The 22,550-nt window shown below is 41.8% G+C and overlaps 1 protein-coding gene and 1 pseudogene across 2 annotated transcripts in view; both read right to left on the reverse strand.

Annotated features, from left to right (window-relative positions):
- WFDC1 (WAP four-disulfide core domain 1) overlaps window positions 1-22,550 on the reverse strand; it is a 48,556-nt gene that overhangs the window by 24,937 nt on the left and 1,069 nt on the right. For both annotated transcript variants that reach the window (XM_020989262.2, XM_020989261.2), the window contains exon 2: window positions 1,141-1,336. In XM_020989262.2, the coding sequence (XP_020844921.1) occupies window positions 1,141-1,336 (196 nt within the window). The remainder of the gene's footprint in view (window positions 1-1,140; window positions 1,337-22,550) is intronic.
- LOC110210361 (large ribosomal subunit protein eL30 pseudogene) lies at window positions 10,750-11,117 on the reverse strand (annotated as a pseudogene).

Consider the following 22,550-nt stretch of genomic DNA (forward strand, 5'->3'; position numbering starts at 1 on the left):
CATTTGAGGTTTTCTTGGTAAAGATACTGTCATCGTCTGCCATTGCCTTCTCCGGTTAATTTTACAGATGAAGCAACTGAGGCAAACAGGGTCACACAGCTGGGAAGTATCTGAGGTCAAATTTGAACTCAGGTCTTCCTAACTCCAGGCCCAGCACTCTGTGTACTATGGTGCCACCTAGCTGCCTCCTGTACCTTTCATGGAAAGAAGGAAGGAAGAGAGAAAGAAGAGAAAAAAAGGAAGGAAGGAAGGAAGGAAGGAAGGAAGGAAGGAAGGAAGGAAGGAAGGAAGGAAGGAAGGAAAAAGAAAGGAAGGGAGGAATGAAGGGAGGAAGAAAGAAAGAAAGAAAGAAAGAAAGAAAGAAAGAAGAAGAAAGAAAGAAAGAAAGAAAGAAAGAGAAGAAGAGAGGAAGGAAGGAAGGAAGGAAGGAAGGGAAGAAGGAAGGAAAGAAAGAAGAAAGAAGAAGAAAGAAAGAAAGAAAAGAAAGAAAGAAAAAGAAAGAAAGAAAGAGGAAGGAGAAGGAAGGAAGGAGAAGGAAGGAAGAAAGAAAGAAAGAAAGAGAAAAGAAAGAAAGAAAGAAAGAGGAAGGAAGGAAGAAGGAAGGAAGAAAGAAAGAAAGAAGAAAGAAGAAAGAAAGAAAGAAAGAAAGAAAAAGAAAGAAAGAGGAAGGAAAGAAGGAAGGAAGGAAGGAAGGAAGGAAGGAAGGAAGGTATGTGATGCTGAGTGACACTGCTGGGATCATGGCAGATATAGGACAAGACAGTTTAACGACCTAGGCAAGGTTCACAAAAATGCGATCAAATCCTCACCCCTGGGTTTGAAAAGTTTACCTCCCAAATACAATTTATTTCCCAATTTATTTGAGCTACCATTGCAACATGTGGGATTTGGCTTCATTCACTCATTCATTCATTCATTCATTCATTCATTCATTCACTTATTCATTCATTCATTCACTCATTTATTCATTCACTGCCAGGTGCATCATGGAGGGTGGATTTTTCGGGCATTAAAAATACCACATCTATAAAAAGATATATTAAAGGGTTTCTCTCCTTGCCCCATTCCCCATTCCCACCCCCATTATGGAGCTGAACTGCTCATCAAGGAGCTCCCCTTGACCCTAGCTCTGACCCTTACCTGGTGGAGGCTGCACTGATTCCAGACAGGCATAGGTGCACCCATTGAAGCAGCAACGTTTGTGTCTTTCACACACCGAATCTGAGCGGCAGCTGGTCACTTCACAAGCCCCTTTGGGTAATGTTTGGGGGGGTGGTGGACAGCGCTCATTCCGGGGATGGTGGCCACCATGAGAATGGAGAGGGTATTCATAATCCTTGATTCCCCCCCAAAGAAAGAGAGAGAACAAGTGAGAGAGACATTCATTTTGAGTAAAATGGAATGAAATGTGTATTCAGAAATAGTTTATACCTTTTCATACTATCATTTATGATGGTATGAACCACTCTACCGCAACTATCTCAGTTTAGGCTCTCATTCCTTCCCCTCTTCCCCTAGTTTACGATGATGTTTTCCAAACTGGTCTTCCTGCCTCCAATCTCTCCTTTTTATAATCTATCCTTCATGCCAGTACCACTTCAGAAATCTTCCTAAATCATAAAAGTCTGAATTCCTGATCTTGGCATCCAAGACTTTCTAGAATATGGTTTCAACTTACCTTTCTGGCTTTCTCTCATATGACTTCCTTTCATGTACTTTATATTATAGCCATTCTGGACTTGGAATCCCAGAGATGAATTCAAAGCCTGCCTCAGATACTAGTTATGTGACCCTGGGCAAGTCACTTTTAACCACTCAGCCTCAATTTCCTCATCTGTAAAATGGGGATATTAACAGCACCTATTTCATTAGGATGTTGTGAAGATCAAAAAACATGGAATAATACCTTGCAAACCTTAAGATGTTATATAAGTGCTAGCTCTCATTATTACTGTTTTTAGTCTCTGGTATCCATCCTGCCTTATCTTGTGTTTTTTTTTTGCTCATACTCTCCTGCTTATAATGATTTCTCTGTTTCTGAAGGTCCCTCTTTTTCTTCTCAATACTCAAGGCAGATGTCGCTTTCTTAATAAAGTCCTGAGTCTTCCTAAGATGAATGTGATCACTTCCTCATTACGTAAATAAGCACTTTGCCTGGACTTCTCATTCACACTTAGGTCTATGCTCATGTGCTTATTAACTCATCAGTCTATTTGTATCATAGTACCAATGTTCTTGTGATTTAGAGTTTAAAGAAAGGAGATCATCTTGTGTAATTTCTTCATTGACAGATAGGGAAACCAAAGCCTAGAAAGGCTAGGTGACTTTTCTGTACGAATATATGTCTTTCTCCCTTTTAAAAACATAAACTCCTTGAGGAGAGGATCTGCATCAAATCCCTCTTTGTATCCCTCATGCTAAACACAAGGACCTTGTGGACCAGAGGTATCAACCACAGGGCCATACGCACCCCAATTTCCATTTGAGCCTGACACCACTGTTGTAGACAGTAGTTATTCAATGAAGGTTTGTGCATTGATTAAAAAAAAACAACAACTCAATTTATCTTTGCCATTAGGGAAGATTTGGAAAGGATCAATGGAAACTCCCTCACTGGAGTTTCAATGGAAACTGTCCCTCTTCTGGCTCTAAATCAGGGGTTCTTAACCTTTTTTGTGTCATGGATACTTTTGGTAGTCTGGTGAAGCCGATGGACCCCTTCTAAGAATAAAGCTTTTAATGCTCAAAATAAAATACATAGGATTACAAAGGAAACCACTTTTACCAGTTCACAGACCCTTCAAATCAAGAACCTCTGCTCTTAATCTAGGATCCTATGACAAAAACAGAGCCCCAGGTAAGAAACTTAAATGAAAATAGTGGTAGAGCATATAAGGAATTAGTGATCTGGGTAACCTCAAGCAGGGAAATGTCTTAAATGCTCCAATACGGCCATAGCCCTGGACTGAAACATTGCTTTATTTGTTTACTTATTTAGTTATTCATTCATTCATTTCTTTATTTACTTGTTTCTTTGTTCATTTGTTTATTGAGGCAATCAGGGTTAAGTGACTTGCCCAGGGTCACACAGCTAGGAAATGTCTGAGGCTGAATTTGAACTCAACTCCTCCTGACTCCAAGGCTGGTGCTCTATCTACTGTGCCACCTAGCTGCTCTCTCCTTTATTTTTAAAAAAATTTTTTTCGGAGCAGCTAGGTGGTACAATGGATAGAGCACCAGCCCTGCATTCAGGAGAACCTGAGTTCAAATCCAGCCTCAGACACATAACACTTACTAGCTGTGTGACCCTCGGCAAGGTCACTTAACCCCCATTGCCTAACCCCCCCCCAAAAAAAGAAGTTGTCTTTTTTTCAAACAAATTCATTACAGAGTCATAAGATAGCAGGACTGGTTGAGACCTTTGGAGACCCTCCAGTTTATAGGTTCTACAACTGGAGTCCGTGAATTAAGTTTTTTAAAAATTATATATATTTTGATAACTATATTTTAATAAAATTGGTTTCCTTTGTAATCTCATGCATTTTATTTTATGGCTTTGAAAATATTATTTTGAGACAGGGTCTATTGGCTGCATCAGATTGGGAAGGATGTCCTGGACATACAAAAAAAAAGGATATGAACCCTTGATCTATTCTGATCCTAGGAGAACTCTGAGTCCAGGCAGTTAAGTGCCTTGTTCCTTTCTAAAGTAATGAATTGTGACCTATTTTCTTTCAGTAAAAATCTCTCCCCTCTTCTCTCCTCTGGGGCTTTCACTCTCATCTCCGGTAATGGCCTGAGAAGTCAGCAGATCTAGCTTTGTTCCACTATCTAAAGGACAGGATGAGGTGTCTGTGTCCTCTGACTATCCTCTGACCCTGGAATCCACTCCAAGATGACAGAAGGAGATGCTGTGAATGGGGTCTGGCTTCCTCCCTGGGGAGCCTTTAGGGAGCTAAGACCTGCTCTGACTCCAAGTTTGCTCTCAAACCTTCACTCCTCTCTGAGGAAGCCAGCACAATGCTTGTCTGAGCTCATCTGGTTTAGCAGTTATTAATAGCAAGCAAAATTCTTTCAGAGAATTTCTGAACCCCAGTCACCAAAACCAAGAAAAAGTGCCTGTTCCTATCTTGTCGCAAGAAAGAGAACTCTGAAACTGTTCCCTTCACTTACCTACCTAAGCTTTATTCTAGCTAGTTTTGTTCCTGAGTAGTAGTCATTCAATAAACATTTATTAAGCACCAGGCACTATACTAAACTCTGGGGATACAAAAAGAGGCAAAAGGTAGTCCCTGCCCTCCAGGGGCTCACAATCTAATGAATGGTCCTGGAGGATCTGGTTCCTCTGATGGGGATTGGCACTGCAGTAAAAGCTTTCCACCACAGAAATGTGAGGATATCAGGTAACCCCACCAGCCAAGCGAACAGCTCTTGGCTGGTGTCTATCTCCACATCTGGAAGGGTCTGGTTCCTTTGGTGGCTGTGCCATCTGAAAATACAGACTCTTCCACCTTCTGGCCATTTGTAGCCTATGACTGACTGGCTAAGATACTGGAGGAACTGAGAGAGAAACTTAACAGGGCTGAGGGTTTTTTATCCTGTGAAGTCCAACTTTGAAAAACCGGGGGCAATATGAACACATTTGGGGTCGGAAGGGACCTTTTGTTCAGGCCCCTCATTTAATAGATTAAGAAACTGACGGCTGAAAAGGTCAACTGCTTTATCCAAGAAGCCATAAGTAATAAGGAGGAGAGCGAGAATTTGAGTGTAGGACCTCCAAGCGGCAGCTTTGTTTTGCAGAATAAACCTAGGTTTGAACCCTACCTCTGGAAATGTGTGACCTAGAGAAAGTCACTTCTACTCCTCCCACCCCCATTTTGTAGACAGGGAAACTGAGGTCCAGGATAGCGTAATGGAAAAAGCACTAGACATAAAATCAGAAGACCTAAGTTTGAGTTCTGGCTGTTGTTACTTGTGTAAATTATTTGACCTCTCTGGACCTCAGTTTCCCTATTTTAAAATGAGGGAGTGGGAGTAAATGACCTTTGATGTTCCTTTTAGCTTTAAGCCCATGACCTTTCGGTCTAGATGTGAACCCTCTCATCTCTAGGGTCCCTTTAAGCTCTAAATCTCATAATCCTGCTTCCCATCATCTCAGAACCCCCACCAACATAAACTTGAGAGATCCAGGTAGCAACAGGAAGACCTGAGGGGAAAACACCCAGGAAATTAAGCAAGAAGAAAAAAAATCTTTTTTTCCTGAAACTTATGTTAAACTTTCAAACTAAATAAATTTTAAATTAAATAAAATTTTAACTTTTGTTTCCTGGAGAAACTTAAATATCCCAGGGAAAAGTTCATCTGGTATAATCTAGGATGCTAAGATTTAGGAGTTGAAAGGGACCTGATTCCTTATTTTGTAAATGGAGAAACTGAGATTCCAAGCAGAGCAATGAATTATCCAAGGTTATCTAGGTAGCAAGCAAAAGAATCAGGATTCAAACTCAGGTCGTTTGACTCCAAATTCAATGTTCTTGCACCCCCACCTAGGGGAAAGTTGTGGCACAGCAGAAAGAGCACCAGGATCGGAGTCAGAGGATCTGAATTCAAATTCTGCCTCTGATACTTACTACCTATAGTGACTTTGGGCAAGTCATTTAAACTCCTGGAGCCTCAGTTTCCTTAAACTTAAAATCATGGAGGTTGAACCAGATAGCCCTTGCGGTCTCCATTATCTTGGGTTTTTGGATATTTCCTTTTCTTCCAAATATTTCCTTCCCATCCCTCTAACCCCTGGGCATGATATAATGGGAAGAAGGCTGGATATGGAACCAGAGGAGCTGAATTCAAATCCTGACACTTACTAGCTATATGACTGTGGGTAAGTCATTTCACCTTTCTCCCTTTGCAAAATGAAAGAGCTGGGCTAGATGAATTTGAAAGTTCTTTCTCCTCTAAATACCTGATCCTTCTCTTCTGTAGGTACAGGTGCTAGTATACTCTTAACTGACATTCTATCATGTATAATAATACATAATATAATAATAGTAGTAACTAGTATTTATACAACAATTTAAAGTTTGCAAAGCACGTCATATGTTATCTCATTTAATCCTCACAATAACCCTGAAAGGTAGGTGCTATTATTGTTCCCACTTTACAGATGATAAAACTGAAGCCTGGGGACATTAAATGACTTGCCCAGGGTAACGCAGCTAGTAAGTGTTTGAGGCAGGATTCAAATTCAGGTCCTGTGACTCTGTGTACAGAGCTCTACCTACTGTGCCACCTCGCTGCCAAAGATTTTGGTATAGTGCTTTATGTTTTTGCAAAACATCCCACACCCATCATCTCAAGCACCCCAAAGGTTGTACTACATCTATTAGGAGCCCTATTTTACAGAGAAGTTAAGTGATTTTCCCAGTCACATAATTCTGGTCAGCACCAAACACAGGTCTTCATCTTCCTGATTCTAGGTGCAGGATGGGAGTCTCACCAGCCAGGCATCTGATGCAGGGAGGGATCCCCAGCCAATCTGTGGCAAAGGACTGCTCTCTGCATTTTAAAGGGGGCTTATTTGACTATCCAAGAGAGTATTAATTGACCCCCTCCGTTTCACCTTGAAAAACAAGGAGTGTCTAAGAGGTAGTATGACTAACAAAGTTGGCCAATCGTTCTCACTCCCCTGCAGATGACTTCAGTTCCCAGCTGAAGGTTTGGGCAACTGTGATTTTGTCAATGACTAGAAACAGGCTCATAAAGCTGAAAGGGAATTTCTATCTGGTCCAAAACCAAGATTTTGCAGGAAATTATTGAGGTCAGCATAGGCTCCATAGGAGGGAAAAGATTTCTAACAATCAGAAAACTCTTCCAAGATGGAATGGGATGCCTCACGAGGCAGTGGATTCCTCCTCATTGGAGGTCATCGAGCAGAGGATTATTGATACATTGAGTGAGATTCTTACAGACAGCTTGGTGGTACCCCACAGACAGAGAATTCAGCTTGGCATCAAGAAGACCTAATTTTAAAGCCTTCCTGAGATACTAACAAGATGGGGAACCCTGAGAAAGTCACTTAACTTCCTTGTTTCTGCCCTATAAAGTGGGAATAATAAATAATTGCACTTTGCCACCCAGGGACATTGTGAAGCTCAATTAGAATAATTCATGTAAGGTGCTATATGAATGTTAGTTATTATTTATCAAGGTTCAAGTTGGATTGAGGTCCTTCTCAATTCTGAAATTCTAGTATTCTAGGGATTCTATATCTTGCCCATAATCACACAGGCAATGAGGGGAAGATCCAGGATATGAGTCCCACATCCATTGCTTTCCTGGGCCCATTTTGATGAATTAAACTGAAGTGATGTGTTCAAGGTCATTGGCTAACCAGTGATAAAGCAGGGATGAGATTTTGGGTTCAGAGGTTGTTACAGTCATGTCTGACCCTTCATGACCCCATTTGGGATTTTCTTGGCAAAGATACTGGGGTGGTTTGCCATTTCCTTCTCCACTCATTTTACAGATGAGGAAACTAAGGCAAATAGAGTGAAGTGCCCAAGGTCACCCAGCTAGTCTGAGGCCATATTTGAGCTTGTGATAATGAGTCTTCTTGACTCCAGGCCTAGCACTTTATCTATCGCACTTTCTACTGCTTAAAGAACCAGTCATTTACTGCCTAATTGCTAAGTTGCAGGCAATAATTTCGAAGATGTGAACAGGAGAAACAACTCGATTCCTTTCCCTGATAGCTCATTTCCTACAGAATTAATGAAACAAGCTGATCACAATATTATTTGCATGTTAATCTGACAGGCTAAGCTCCCTGCTTTGGAGACGATTAAAGAGTGCATTACCTATATGTATCTAGGAGTGAGAAGCTAACTTTTCCACTCAGTGTGTTTTTATTAAACTTTATCACTTAAAAGTTCCAAGTAAATTAAGATTAGAAGCTAAAGGGTTTTTAATTTGCTAAAATGCTGGGAGATGGTTTTCTGTGCAAGAACAGAAAAAATGAGTCTGTGAATATTATCCATTTGGGAAGTTCCCTCGTCCTTTAGGGAAAGATCCAGCGTGTCTTCTCTGACTTTATGGCACAGATGAGGTTAGCATCTTAGAAATCTCCACCAGTTATTCACTATAGCAACAGATGGTTACGAATGAGCAAGAGCTACCGCAGTCCACGGAGGCATGTCTTGCTATTTCATGTCCTCAGAGGTACAGTTTTTTAAGAAAGGGTGGGGTCATTGTTAATTAACTCTAAGAATGGTTATTTGCCATGAACAACCCTCTTTTTTTCTTCTACTGTGTAACTGGAAGTGCCTGTTTTAGTGTTTGCAAAATTCAGAAAAAAAGTAATTTTGAAAAATGGATATGCATATATTCTGTAAATGATTCAACAAAAATTTATTAAGTGGCTATGATGTGCGGGACAGTTAGGTGGCTCAGTGCATAAAGTGCCTGAACTTTATGGACTTGTGCATACTAGTTGTGTGACCCTGGGCAAGTCATTTCACTCTGTTTGCCTCAGTTTCCTCATTTGTAAAAGGAACTGGAGAAGGAAATGGCAAACCACCCCAGTATCTTTGTCAAGAAAAGCCCAAACGGGGTCAGGAAGAGTGGGACAAGACAGAAATGACTCAATGACAGCAACAACAAATGATACGTAGAGCATTTTACAAGGCATGGCGGATGGAGCAGAGCTACAAAGTTCAGAGAAGACCCAGCCTTGCCTTTCCTGCAGTGGAGGGTCTAAGAGGCAGTCAAAAAAGTTCTGAGGCAGGGGAATAAGCAAATTCTAAGAGAGAACGTCCATTGATCTAAAGAATAATCACATTTGAGCCTTCAGTGGTTTCAAGCGGCTTCACGACATATGCTGTCATGTCGTCCTCACAACAGTCTTCTGAGGTGGGGCAGGACAGGGCTTATCATCTTCATTGTACACGTGAGAAAACTGAGGCCAAGAAAGGTTAAAGGACTTTCTTCAGATCACACAACTCATAATCAGTGAAGGCAAGACTTGGGCTCAGGTCTGACTCCTCTGTCCGTGTTGTTTTTTGTTTTTTGTTTTTTTGTTATTCACTGTCTTCAAATGAATGAATGGATTTTTTGCTTCTTGAAGACTAAAATCACAGATTATTTATTGCAGGTGAAAGGACTCTTAGAACTCAGAATTTTAAAGCTTGAAGAGGCTTTAGAACATAGAATGTCAGAATTGGAAAGAATCTTAGAACATAGAAGGAAGGGCCCTTAAAATTCAGAATGTCAGAACTGGGATGGATCTTCATTCATAGAGCACTGGGCCTGGAGTCAGGAAGCTTGGAGTTCAAATCTGTCCTCAGACACTTAGCAGTTATGTGGCCCTGGGCAAGGCACTTAACCTTTGTCTGACTCAGTTCTTCAACTATATAACAAAGATAATAATGGCACGTCCCACCCAGGGTTGTTGTGAGGATCAAATGAGATAATATTTGTAAAATGCTTACACGGGGCCTGGAACATAATAGGTACTTAATAAATGCTTGTTTCTTCCCTCCCTCCCTTTCTTCCTTCCTTCCTTCCTCTCTCCCTCCTCCCTTTCTCCCTTCCTTCCTTCCTCCCTCCCATCCTCCCTTCCTTCTTCCTTCCCTCCCTCTCTTTCTTCCTCCCTTCCTCCTTCCCTTTCTTCCTCCCTCCCTCCCTTCCTTCCTTTCCTTCCTTTCTTCCCCCCTTTCTTCCTCTCCTCCTTCCTCCTTCCCTCTCTTTCTCTAGTCTTCCCTTCCTTTCTCCCTTTCTTCCTTCTTTCTTTCCTTCCTTCCTCAATCCAAAAACGAAGCAACTGGAAAAGGTCCTAAGAGTATGTGGAGAGAACAAGCCATCCTCAGGTATAAAGTTGAGGGCACATTGCACCCTATAATAACAGCTACCACAAAATTCTTATGGGATCCTAGGTTCTCGGTCTGAAAGGGAACTCAGTGATTATCTCCTCCAACTTCCTCTTTTGATGGATCAGGATGGCTTAAGCTCTTTGCTTGATGGGACAGCTTCCTAAGATCTATATAACTCCCAGACACTTTCACTTCTGGGAACTTATGGAGAGGATGCCATAAATTCCCACGGGTAATTGAATATAATTACTCAGTGATTTTATAAATGCAAAGGCTTATTAGATTTTAAATTGGATAGAACTGAGCATCACCCAAGTCATCTGACTCCTAATTCAATGCTTTCCATTCTTATGTATGATTTGGAAACTGTGCTCTTAACTGACTTAATTTTTATATGTAGCTGTAACACCCCTTTTGGAACATTCCCCCCAACCTGCACTCAGGGTTGAATCTCCAGAGTGGCTACTATCTCAGGTCCTAGGAATAACCTTGCAGGTGACTACTCCTATTCCTATAGCTTGTGAGCCCCCACTGGTGCTTTTCCCATTAACAGTTACCTGGTAGGATCAATTAATTCTTAGCAAAGGCATTTACTCAAGGGATATAGTAAAAAAAAAAATGCCCTCTCCATAATATGGGGCATACTTTCCACAAATATACATTATGTTTGTGGGAAGAGTGGGCACAAACTTAAAGAAGTGAAGCAGATATGTAAGGAGCACATACAGCCCAAACAATTCATGACTGGAGAGCATGGTCTATTTCCAGAGCTTTCACATAGCTCCCCTTGGGTACAACAGCTCTATTGGATGGGCCACACAGCTAGGCTTCCAGGGTCCATTCCTTTCTTTTTTTTTTAAAACAAGTTATGGACAACTTATTAAAGAATACTTTTGTATAGTTTACTTTTCACTGGTCTGTTCTGGCATGCTCCTAATGATGTCAGAATCACCTGGATCAATGGTAAGCCAGTGTACATCCTCTGTAGTACTTCCCACATGCTATACCCAATTCAATGTTATTGCCACTGTAGTGATGTATGCCAGTTTTGGCCAACATAGCGTAATATTCAATCTCTGATTTCCTCAAGGCTGGGCAGTTGTTCGCTAAGATGACCAATTTGGCTTTGCCTGGTCTGATCATTTTCAGGATCTATTTGTAGTCTAGCATGTATTTGCTACTTTTCATGACCAGCTGGAGCCTCAAGTTGATGGACTCCAGCAACTTTTTTGTCTTCTTTGTGGCTACCATCTTCTTGCCTGAGGTGCAGGAGGACCCTCAGCCAGAGATCTGCCGTGCCACCAAGATGGCCAGGAAGTGAGAAAGCTCCATTACTTTCTTAAATGCATACCTGTTTCTGTTCTCTGCTGCAAGGGGTCACACTCTTTGAATCCACATCCTACCTTGAGTGACTCTCTCTCTGTATCTATATTTGTCCTCAGGTGTGTTTCTCTGCTCCAAGTTAGATGCATTATTCACTATGGGTCAAGTAGTTCTGGTGACATGGTTGATGTGGGGTGCAGGAAGGGAAGGAGAGGAGAGAAAGTCCTCTCCTCTGCCCATATAGGGATCTCCTCTACAAAGCCCCCAAGCCAAGACTCTTCAAAGGCTAAATGATTTGCTTCTTTTTTATATATGACCAAGGGGTATAACATATTTCCTGTATCGTGTCAATTGGCTTTATCCAAAGGCCAATCTTCTAGAATCCTTTAAAGTAGAAAAAGGAATTTATTTCCACATTGTTGTGAGATTATAGAAAAACTAATATCTCCTTTCTACTTTATGATTACATTCTAGGACTTCTATGACCTCATCTATTGGATAAGGTCCCCTCCAGTTTATAACCCAACCATGCCTGCCTATCCTCTAGGCATCTAGGTAGTGCAGTGGCTAGAGCATTGTGCGTGGAGTGAAAAAGCTCTGTGTTCAAATCCAGCCTCAGACACTTACTAGCTTTATGATCCTGGGTAAATCACTTAACCTGTGTTTGCCTCAGTTTCCCTCAACTGTAGAATGAGGATAATAGTACCTACTTCATAGGGTTGTTGTAAGGTTGTAGCGAGGCTTTATTGATAAACTGCTTAGCACAGTGCCCGGCACATAACTGGTACTATATAGATTCTTATTCCCTTCCTTCCTCCCTCCTCCCTCCTCCTCTTCTTCCCCCTGTTCAACTCTCATGCATATCTTCCCAGAAGCTCACTGCAGGGATCTGCCCAACATAGCCAAGTCCTTCCTCCACCGATTTTTGCTTCTTTCAAAAATCACATTATCTCTTCTTGTACCTTCTACAAGAAACCTTTCCTTAACTCCCTTAATGGTAGTGTCTTCTCCCTGAGAATATCTCTAGTTCAGCCTGTCTGTACATAATTGTTTGCATGTGGTTTCCTCCATTAGACTATGAACTCCCTGAAAGAAGGCTCTGTCTTTTCCCTTCCTTGCATCTCTAGTGTTTAGCATAGTTACTGGCACATAGTAGGTGCAATGTTAATAATAAATGCAATGTTCGGAAAATCTACAGAGCAAAGAAAGACAGCTCAAAAGGAAAGAGGCTCTCATGGGAGGTAGGAGGTTCCCCTCACTTGAGGTCCTCAAATACAAGCCAAATGACAACTTTCTGGGACTGTTGTAGAGAGGATTCTTCGTAAGGTACAGGGTGGGGTGGAAAGCTTCCAAAGTTTGCTGTAACTCAGATGTTCCACGATTTGGTGAAGTACAAAGAGAAAGGAACAAGGGAAGGAGATGAGCATTTATTAAGCACCTATCATATGCCAGGCATTGAACTAAGTGCTTATGATCCAAAGAAGGGTAAAAATCAGTGCCTGCCCTCAAGGAGTTAACACTCTAATGGAAGAGATGATATACAAATAACTACGCACGTAGAACAGTAAGCCTTAGAAGCTGGGGGGGGAGGGGAATCAGGAAAAGTCTCCAACAGAAGGTGAAATCAGAGCTGAGTCTTGAAGGAAATCAGGAGTGTAGGAGGCAGAGATGAGGAAGAAGAGCATGTCAAGCATGGCAGATAGCCAGTGGAGATGGGATATAGCCAAAGAGGCCAGGGTAGCTGGCTTGTAGAGTGCATGAAAGGGAGTAGCATAAAAGACTGGAAAGGCAGGAAGGGGTTAGCTTGTGAAGAGCTTTGAATGCCAACCAGAGCGTGTTAGGGAAAAGCTGGTTATTTCTTATTCCCTTACTACTGTTTATCCAATGATATTTACCTATGAAGACATCCTTTCTTGTTTCTCCTCCTGGGCAAGTCATCGTTCGTTTGTCCCATGTTACAGCCTGCACACATCCACCACAGGCCTCTCCGTTGCCCTTTCGGTAACCCTCAACTTAAATTTTTCAGAGACTCTGCTATGATAGGGCTTGAAGCCACCCAGCACCACTGGAAGAATACTGCTCTTGAACAGATGGACCTTTGTTTTAAAGAGAAGCTTGAAGTAGTTAAAAATCCATTTGGAATTATGCAAATAAAGTGACTAAAATGGCCCTACCCTTTGATTCAGAGGTTCCACTGCTAGGCACAGAACTGAAGGAGGTCACTGACAAAAAGAACATGAAAATATTTACAGCTATGTTTTTTGTGGAAGCAAAGAACTGGAAACAAAGCAGATGCCCAAAGATTGGGGATGACTACATAAATTGTGGTAACATGAGAGTAATATAATGTTATTGACGGACAGCTCAGTGACTTAGTTTTAAATATGTAATATATGTTCTATGTTTTATACAATATTTATATGTCATATATAATATTTATACATGATATATATATATAATCTATGTTTTATTGTATTTTCATTTATTTTATTAAATATTTCCCAATTACATTTTAATCTGGTTAAGCCAAACTCAGGAGTGTTGTGGCCACGTGTTTAACATCTTTGCCCCCCACCTCTCAGTCTATCATTTGCAAAATGCTGCCTGTTCCCTCCCTGAATTTTCATCCAGAACATTCTCAGGGTGCGTAAGCATCATCTTCATGAAAATCTGAGAAGACGTCACTCTGAAATGTCTCACTCTGTGTGTGGATTTATTGCTGTTGTGCTTTCTTCCCCAAAGGAGCCACAATTCTTCATGCTAGGGCTAAGAAATAATAAGTTTTATTCTCTAGGTATTCATTGGGGTATTACTTAAGGACCCAGTTCTAGCCTGAACCCAACTGTTACCAACATCTTTTTTTATGAGTATTATACTCTTCCTTTTTTGAACCTCAAGATTTGAGATGAGGGGCTGCTGAGGGGAAAAGTCCATCGAAAGAGAACGTAGGGACTCTACTGTTTGCCACAGTCTCCTCTCTCCTAAGAACTCCAGAAAATCCAGGAGAAAAGGGATGCAGGATCAATAATTTGGCTCAGAGGCCTTAGAGCAAATGGATTATCAGGGCTAGAAGACACCTTAGAGATTATCTAAGGCAATGTGGCATAGCTGAAAGGGCCTTGCACTTGAATTCAAATCCTGATTTCTGCTATTTGCCAGCATTTCCTCATTTTCCACCCTGCTTCACTCATTTTGAGCTTCTTTCTTTGACCTCGCCATCAGGCACCCTCGCTGGGTACCTCTTCCAAGCCGTCACCCTCTTTCAACTTCCTTTTGTGTGTCGTTTCCTGCCATTAGATTGTAAGTGTGGACAGGGCTAGCCCCTCTCCATTCCAGCAGAAATGTCACGCTTCTCAGGCACATTCCGGCTCAAACATGTCTTGCCCAGGTGAGCCTGGGCCTGGGTTTGGGGCTGCCCCTTTTGATTTTGACTTCGGGGGAATGAGAATGGATTCCAATTTGGATACGTCTGGGCTTGAAGGACAACTTATGAGAATGAAAGGTTCAGAGGTCTTGGATCCTTCTAGGGGAGATGACTAGGAGCTGGGGAAATTCTAATATGAGAGGGGATATCCCAGCATCAGAAAAGGTGCCACGAGTACAGGGAGGATTTCAATACCTGGGCTGATGGCTAAAGGATGTAAAAGTTGAGGGAGACAGCACAGAGCCGAGGTGAAATGGGAAACATAGAGTGGTTTTACAAAGTGCCTCATGTTCTGACGTTTATGACTCTGCCTCCTGGCAGATTTTAACAGCAGTTAGGTGTTGTGTTCAAGTCTTATCCTTGTAATAATGAAGTCTTTAGCATCTTTCAGCATTCCTTTAGTGCATAGGAAATACGTTTACTATATGTGTGAGTGTCTTTCTACTCTCCTTTTGGGGAGACTCCAGACAGGAGCTCAAATCTAAGCTCTAAGTTAGTCCTCCCCAGGGCACCAAGTGTGATGAGCATAATGAGAGTGTGAGAAGACAGAGCCTACCCTTCTCATTAGAGTCTGGGCTCCCAAAAGGCTGAACCTGAGGTGTAGAAGAATTTGAGATACAGAAACATCCTCTCATTGGCTTCTGAGCAGGAAGAGCCAATGAATCACTGGACCTTTCAAAAAGGTCTGTGTGTGGGTCCAGACCAGAGAGGGGACTAAAGGGAATAGATCTGGTGCCTCAGCATCTTGGACACACCAGATGTTATTAGTACTAGACATCTGCAAGTCATCCCCTCAGATAGAATGTAAGCTCCCTGAAGGCAGGGACTGTTTTTCTTTTTTCTTTGTATTGACAGCACCTAGCAGAGTGCTTGGCATACAGTGAGTGCTTAATAAATGCTTAGTGATTGACTAATAGAACTCAAAGAGATCTTAGAGATCATTTAGTCCAGGGGGTCTTAACTGTTTCCTGTCCTGGAGCCCTGTGGTAGCCCAGTAAAGTCTATAGACCCAATCTCAGAATCGTGTTTTTAAATACATAACCAAAAATACATAGGATTACAAAGAAAATCAGTTATATTGAAATATGGCTATCAAAATATTTAAAAGAAAAAAAAAAGCTCATGGACTCTTGCATTAAGCATCCCTAATCTAATCCAATCCTTACAAAGGAGGAGCCTGTGGCACAGATTAGGAAGTGATTTGTCCAACATCACACATCTAATAGGGCCAAGGTCCTCAGACTTCCAAATCCAGGGTTCCTATTGCCAGCTCACACCGCCTCTGAATCTTCAATTCACATTCCCTAGAAGGATTTGCCTTGCAAGTTTATTTTCAAAATGCCTTGTTGATATAAGCACTACTTGTCCTTGACCTGGATTTCCTAGCCTTAAACTCTGGACTCAGTTTCAATCAGGGTTTGTAACCGTCTGGATGTTTTTCATTGGTTGGAGGCCTCCGAGCTTGGGGAAGGACCAATCTCAAACTCGGAGGAGATGGCCAAAGTGAGCTCTTTGTAGGAGGAAGAGTTCAGCCAGGGAAGGCCTAATTCAGTTACTTAACTCTCAGGCTGATAAGGAGGGCATATTTGGACGAAACCACAGGAAATGACGCTCTGCCCTCCCCACCCTCTTTACCTCCCCCGTTGGAGGCCTTTGACCTTCTTTGGAAGACTATGACAGACTTAATGACCCATCTAATAAAAACACAGCCCACAACAATCTTTCTTGATTGAGAAAGCATGCCAGTTTTCCTTCAAACATTATTTACTGTTCCTCAGGAATTCAGGCGTCAAACGCCTGAATACACTTCTTCATAGAACAAAAGTCTCATGGGTCAGGACAAATTCACAGACAGTCACTACTGTGCTATTTTCCAAAGACCAGGATTTACCATGGGGCTGCTCTGGGTTGGAGCCCACACAGGGAGAAATTCTTTACTCACTACTGTGAACCAAAAACCAGGAGAGACTGGGAATCAGGGTTCTAGCCCAGCTTCCCACCTAAATAGCCAAGTGACCTTGGGTAAATCATTTCCCTTCTCTGGGACTCCCTCAGTTTCCTTATTTGCAAAATGAAGAGGCTGAACTAGCTGACATAAGATCCCATGTAGCTCTATTAGGCTATGATTGTGTGACTGCTCTCATTCTCAAGTATTCATGTCGGGCTACACTCCCAACTCTCCAGATTCCCCCTACAGAAACTTCTTCACACTAGAAGTACCTTTTGCCCCAGCAGCCCCTTTCTCTGATTGGCTGTTCCTCCCAGAACCTCCATGGTAAGGAGGATGGCCAGGCCAGCCATGTCTTCATTTTAATCCAGGCTGAACTCCCGACCCTTCACACTTTCTCTTAACGCCCTTTTCAGCTTCCTTTTAATATCGGCATCTTTCTACAGCACTTAGCACAGTGCCTGGGCAAATAGTAAGTGCTTAATAAATACTTATTCTTGACTTAATGGTATGAGCATAGGAGACAGCATTGTAGTAAGACTCAACATATGCATTACACAGATAACAGGATTCTGCATGGGAAGGGATCTTAGAGGTCATCGAACCCAAAGTTCTTTATTTTACAGATACGGAGACTGTGTCACAGAGCAGTTAAGTGATTTACCCATTCACAGAACTATTAAGTAACAGAACTGGGATTTGAACCCAGGTCTCATGACTCCAAAACCCAGTGCTTTGAATTCAGCGCCATGTTGACTTCTACCATACCATGTTTTAAGGGAATGAGCTGCCAATCGTTTGACTTTTGTCTATTAATTACTTTAACAAGGAGCTTTATATATGTTATTTTAACTATTCCTCGCAACTCTGTGGAGTAGGATCATAGGTACAGAGCAATATTATCATTTGTATTTATAATTATATCATATATTATTTATATTATAATTATTGTTATTATAACAATAGCTGATATTTATGTAGGGCCTATTTATTTTAAAAAATATATTGTAATTATTACTTACAACAATAACAGTATTTATAAAGAGCTTATGTATGATATTATTTAAAATATACTATAATTATTGTTATTATAACAATAATAGCTAACATGGGGTCATATATAATATTTTTATTTAACATATTTATTTAATTTTTATAATACTATTTAATTAGATTATAATTATTTTTATTATGACAATAATATCCAGTATTTGTATATGGCTTTAATGTTTACCAAACATTGGACATTCATGAATTCATTTGATGTTCACGATAACCCTGTGAGGAGGGTGCTATTATTATCTCCGCTTTAAGATGAGGAAACAGTCAGTGACGTTGAGTGATTTGCCCATGATCACACAGTTAGTAAGTATCCAAGAAGGATTTGAACTCAAGGCTTCTGGTCTAGGTCTTAACCACTACACCACATAGCTACCCTTTGTTTTGGGTGGGTTTTGGTTTTTTGGCTAGGCAATGGGGTTAAGTGACTTGCCCAGGGTCACACAGCTAGTAAGTGTTATGTGTCTGAGGCCACATTTGAACTCAGATCCTTCCGAATCCAGGGCTGGTGCTCTATCCACTGCGCCACCTAGCTGCCCCCATAGCTACCCTTTGGAAAGCTTCTTAGAGGTATTCTGGTCCAAGCCATTCATTTTACATGTCAGAAGCCTGGAGTTAAGCGATTTGCCCAGCTGGTAAGTACCAGAACTGGGATTTGAACCCAGACCTTCAGACTCCAGCTCCAGTGGTTCTTTTCATAAGATCCGGTGATTCCATGTTCATTGTTCTGAGTGAACATATCACATTAAGGGACAGGATTTTAGTTTTGATTTAGGCCCTGCTTATAATCAAATTAGGTAGCTGTTGTTTTTCAGTCATACCTGACTCTTTGTGACCCTGTTGGAGGTTTTCTTAGCAAAGAGACTAGAGAGGTTTGCCATTTTCTTCTGCAGCTCATTTTACACATGAGAAAACTGAGGCGAAGAGGGTTAAGTGACTTGCCCAAGGTCACACAGCTAGTCAGTATCTGAAGCTGGATTTGAACTCGGGTCTTTATCCACTGTGCCACCTAGACTTCTTTAAACTGAACATATTCCCCTAGATTGTCCATGTTCCCCTTTGTTCTAACAAAGATGGTACCAAGAGACAGTTATAGAGTCTTAGGTCATTATCAGTCTTGGCAATCTCTTAGGTCCTTCCCAGTTCTGGTTCCACTGAAATATGAGAGAAGCTTCTCATTTTACAGATGAGGAAACTGAGCTCAAGGAGAGAAAGGGAAAGAGATCAAAATGAGGCAGAGACACAGAGACAGAAGCAGGACTCCTAATTTTTTACACGCTGCTTCTCTTTCCCTCCTAAGTTTTCATATAGGGTTTGCCTGATGTTACCTAGTACACTATGCAAGATACACTGAGCTTAGGCCTAGAAATCTCTACCCACTCCACTCCAGTGAAGGCACCTGAAGAAATGGAAGCATCTTCAAAACCATGCCTCCGTGACAGAGACACACACCACCTGAAGAGCCATGAGAAGCCTTGGGATGCATTGGAAATAGTAAGCATTTGCCTCCCTGCAGAAAGTGATCCGACCATTTACAAACACACAGCTTCCTGCTTTATTCCAAGACACCCTCAAGTATTTGGTTTACATTGCAATCAGAAGAGGCCAAATCTGAAGATGCCAGCATTCTGGAGCTCATGGAGGGGGCAGGGACAAAGCCAGAGCTTTTCTTCCTGTCCCCTGGTAGGGTCCCGCTTTGTGGTCCTGGGCTGGGCCAGGACCTGAGCATTATGAAAGTACAAACTCAGAGACTTTCAGGAAATTAACTGGCACTGGAATGTAGATGGCCTTGCCAGATTCCCTAAAGCCTAGCAAGATTTCCTATTGGGCATCACAGCCTCCCGACAAGGCAGTGGAACTTTGGGGGCCGCTGCCAAGTTCGCACAGAAGCTTTGAAGAGGAAACGCAAACTCACGAGGCCACAAGGACTAGGGAGGGAACAGTCACTCTCAGGAATCCTGCAACTGCGATTACATCATCCCCTAGGAGGCTGCTCTGGTGAATCCAGAGCACAATCCCTCTGGCTCTCTCCCTTTTCTTTCCCTCCCTCTCTCTCCCCTTCTCTTTCTTTCTTTCTTTCTTCCTCCCTTCCTCTGTCCTTCTTTGTCTTCCTCTCTCCCTCTTTATTTCTCCTTTCCTTCCTTTCTTCTTCTTTTCTTCCTTTCTCCTTCCTTCCTTTTTCTTTCTTTCCTTCCTTCTTTCCTTTCTTTCTTCTTTCCTTCCTTTCTTTCTTTCTTTCTTTCTTTCTTTCTTTCTTTCTTTCTTTCTTTCTTCCTTTCTTTCTTTCTTCTTTCCTTCCTTTCTTCCTCTCTTTCTCCCTTTCTCCCTTTCTTTCTTTCTTTCTTTCTTTCTTTCTTTCTTTCTTTCTTTCTTCTTTCCTTCCTTTCTTCCTCTCTTTCTTCTTTCCTTCCTTTCTCCCTCTCTTTCTTTCTCCCTTCCTTCCTTCCTTCCTCTTCCTTCCTTCCTTCCTTCCTTCTTCCTTCCTTCCTTCCTTCCTTCCTTCCTTCCTTCCTTCCTTCCTTCCTTCCTTCCTTCCTTCCTTCCTTCCTTCCTTCCTTCCTTCCTTCCTTCCTTCCTTCCTTCCTCCCTCTGCATGGATCCCAGGCAAAGCATAGTAAGGCTAAGCCAATGGGATAGAAGATTGGCATGGGGTAAAGTAGGTCAGGTCTGTGTCACTGAACATGACTACTTTGCAAAGGCTAACGAGTCAGTCCCTTAGTTATGGGAATAGTGCTGGATTTGGGGCTAAAGAACCTGGGTTCAAATTCTACCTGTATGACCTTGGGTAAATCGCTTAACCCCCTGGGCCTCAGTCTCCTCATCCATGTAAGTGAAAAATCCAAATAGCTGACCTCTAAGGTCTCTTCCAGTTCTAAATCCATGTTCCTATGACATATTATCTACAGTCAGTTAGCATAGAATTCGCTAGAGATCTGGCCATCAGGGTCAGAAAGACCTGGGTTCAAGCTCTATGTCTGACACATACTGGCTATACGACCCTGGACAAGACCTGTAATGTCAGTGCCCCAGAAAATTCTCAACAACTCTATATTGCAGAGAAAGTGCCAGGAGCTTCCTAAACTGATGAAATCAAAGGTCTCCAGGGGAAAAAAAAGTATTCATTACCCACAGCTCTACTCTCTGCATTATTATTATTCTTGACCTATCAGTGGAGGGATCTCCCACTTTGGAAGCAAGCAAACAATTTTTATTATTATATGTAGCTAGGAAGTATCTAAGGTCAGATCTGAACTGAAGTCTTCCTGACTCCAGGCTCTGCACTGTACCACCTACCAGCCTATGATAGCTTTGGAAATTCTCTCTACCTATAAAGATTGGTACCTCGTGTAACTTTTGATCAAAGATTTCGAGTTGGAAGGGAATTCAGAGATCAACTATTTTGCACATGAGGCAGCTGAGGTCCAGAAGAGAGAAGTGACCAGCCCCAAGTTGCCGAGCTCATCAATGGCAGAGCTGGAGCAAGAATTGAGGTCTCTGAGCTCCCAACTTCATGTTTTTCTAGCTTATCTCTCAATTAATTTGGGTCACCAGTTTTACATTGGTCAACATTTCTGAATGTTATCTCCTTTCTTTTGGATGTTGCCATCTCCTTCCAATGGGTATAATAAAATGTGTTCCATTGGGGATATGATCAGATGATATCTGAGAAAAGCCTTTGAATTCTTTATATAAATTGCAGAAATAAATCTTCTTGTCAGGAGAGAAAGAGGAAAGGGCACAGAGGAGACTCAGATTGGAGAACAGGCTGTCCACTCCCCCAGACTGGCCTCCTCATTGCCTTCCCAACGTTCTTCCTTCTTACCTTGCCATTTTCAAGGGATGCTCTCTCTTCTCCCCATAATCACTGCCCATCCTTCAAGGTCAAAGCAGGTGCCACTCCCTGACCACAATAGTCTTTCTCTTCTCTTAATTTGCTTTCTAACCCCCTCATTTGGCACAGAACGCCCACTGTCTTGTACTGGTAGTCTTTTTCTGTGTCTAGGGCTCATCTCCTTTCTAAAATTAGAAGCTCCTCTAGGGCATTTAGAGACATCTGATGCATCTCTATAACCCCACAGCACCTGGAAGAATGCTTTCCACATTGTAGAACTCAGAAATGTTAGTTGATTTTTTGGGGTAAGACAAAACACTCAGTTTCAATACACTTTAGTCCTGATAAACCTATGTATTTTGGGACTTTTTAGTAGTTATAAAATAAAAAAGACACTTTTCCTTTCACATATTCAATTCCTTCCTTTTTCCATGGGTAGCCTTCATATGACACTGCTGCCAAAACCTTTCATACACATATATATGTATGTGTGTATATATAGTATGTATATATGTACACACATATACACATATGTATAAATTACACATGCAGACATATATATATGCGTGCATGTGTATATATAACACACACACATACATATGTCTATACGTATATCAGTTTATATCAACTTTCAGCTCACAAAATCTTCAGTGGCTCCCTGTTGCTTTCCAGGGGCAGCTAGGTGGTAGAGTGGATAGTACTGCACTCAGGAAGACTCACGGTCCTGAGTTTAAATCTAGCCTCAGACACTTCCTAGCTGTATGACCCTGGGTGATTCACTTAACCCTCTTTGCCTCAGTTTCCTCATCTGTAAAACTGAGTTGAAGAAGGAAATGGCAAACCATTAGAGTATCTCTGCCAAGAAAACCCCAAATGGGATTTTCTGAAAATGACTGAATGACAATTGCTTACTGAGTCAATCTCCATCTCCTCCACTGAGTTTCCATAATGTCGCTTCTACCCTACCCTTCCAGCTTCATCTAATATTACTTCCTTCTATAAAATCTCTGCACCCACCAATCTGGACTATTCCCTACCCCCAGAAGCCACCCTTCCCCACAAAGGCTTTGGCTCACATCATTCCCTATTCCCTTCCTT

Source organism: Phascolarctos cinereus, unplaced genomic scaffold (assembly GCF_003287225.1).
Source record: "Phascolarctos cinereus isolate Bilbo 61053 unplaced genomic scaffold, phaCin_HiC Scaffold_2;HRSCAF=192, whole genome shotgun sequence".
Classification (NCBI taxonomy): Eukaryota; Metazoa; Chordata; class Mammalia; order Diprotodontia; family Phascolarctidae; genus Phascolarctos; species Phascolarctos cinereus.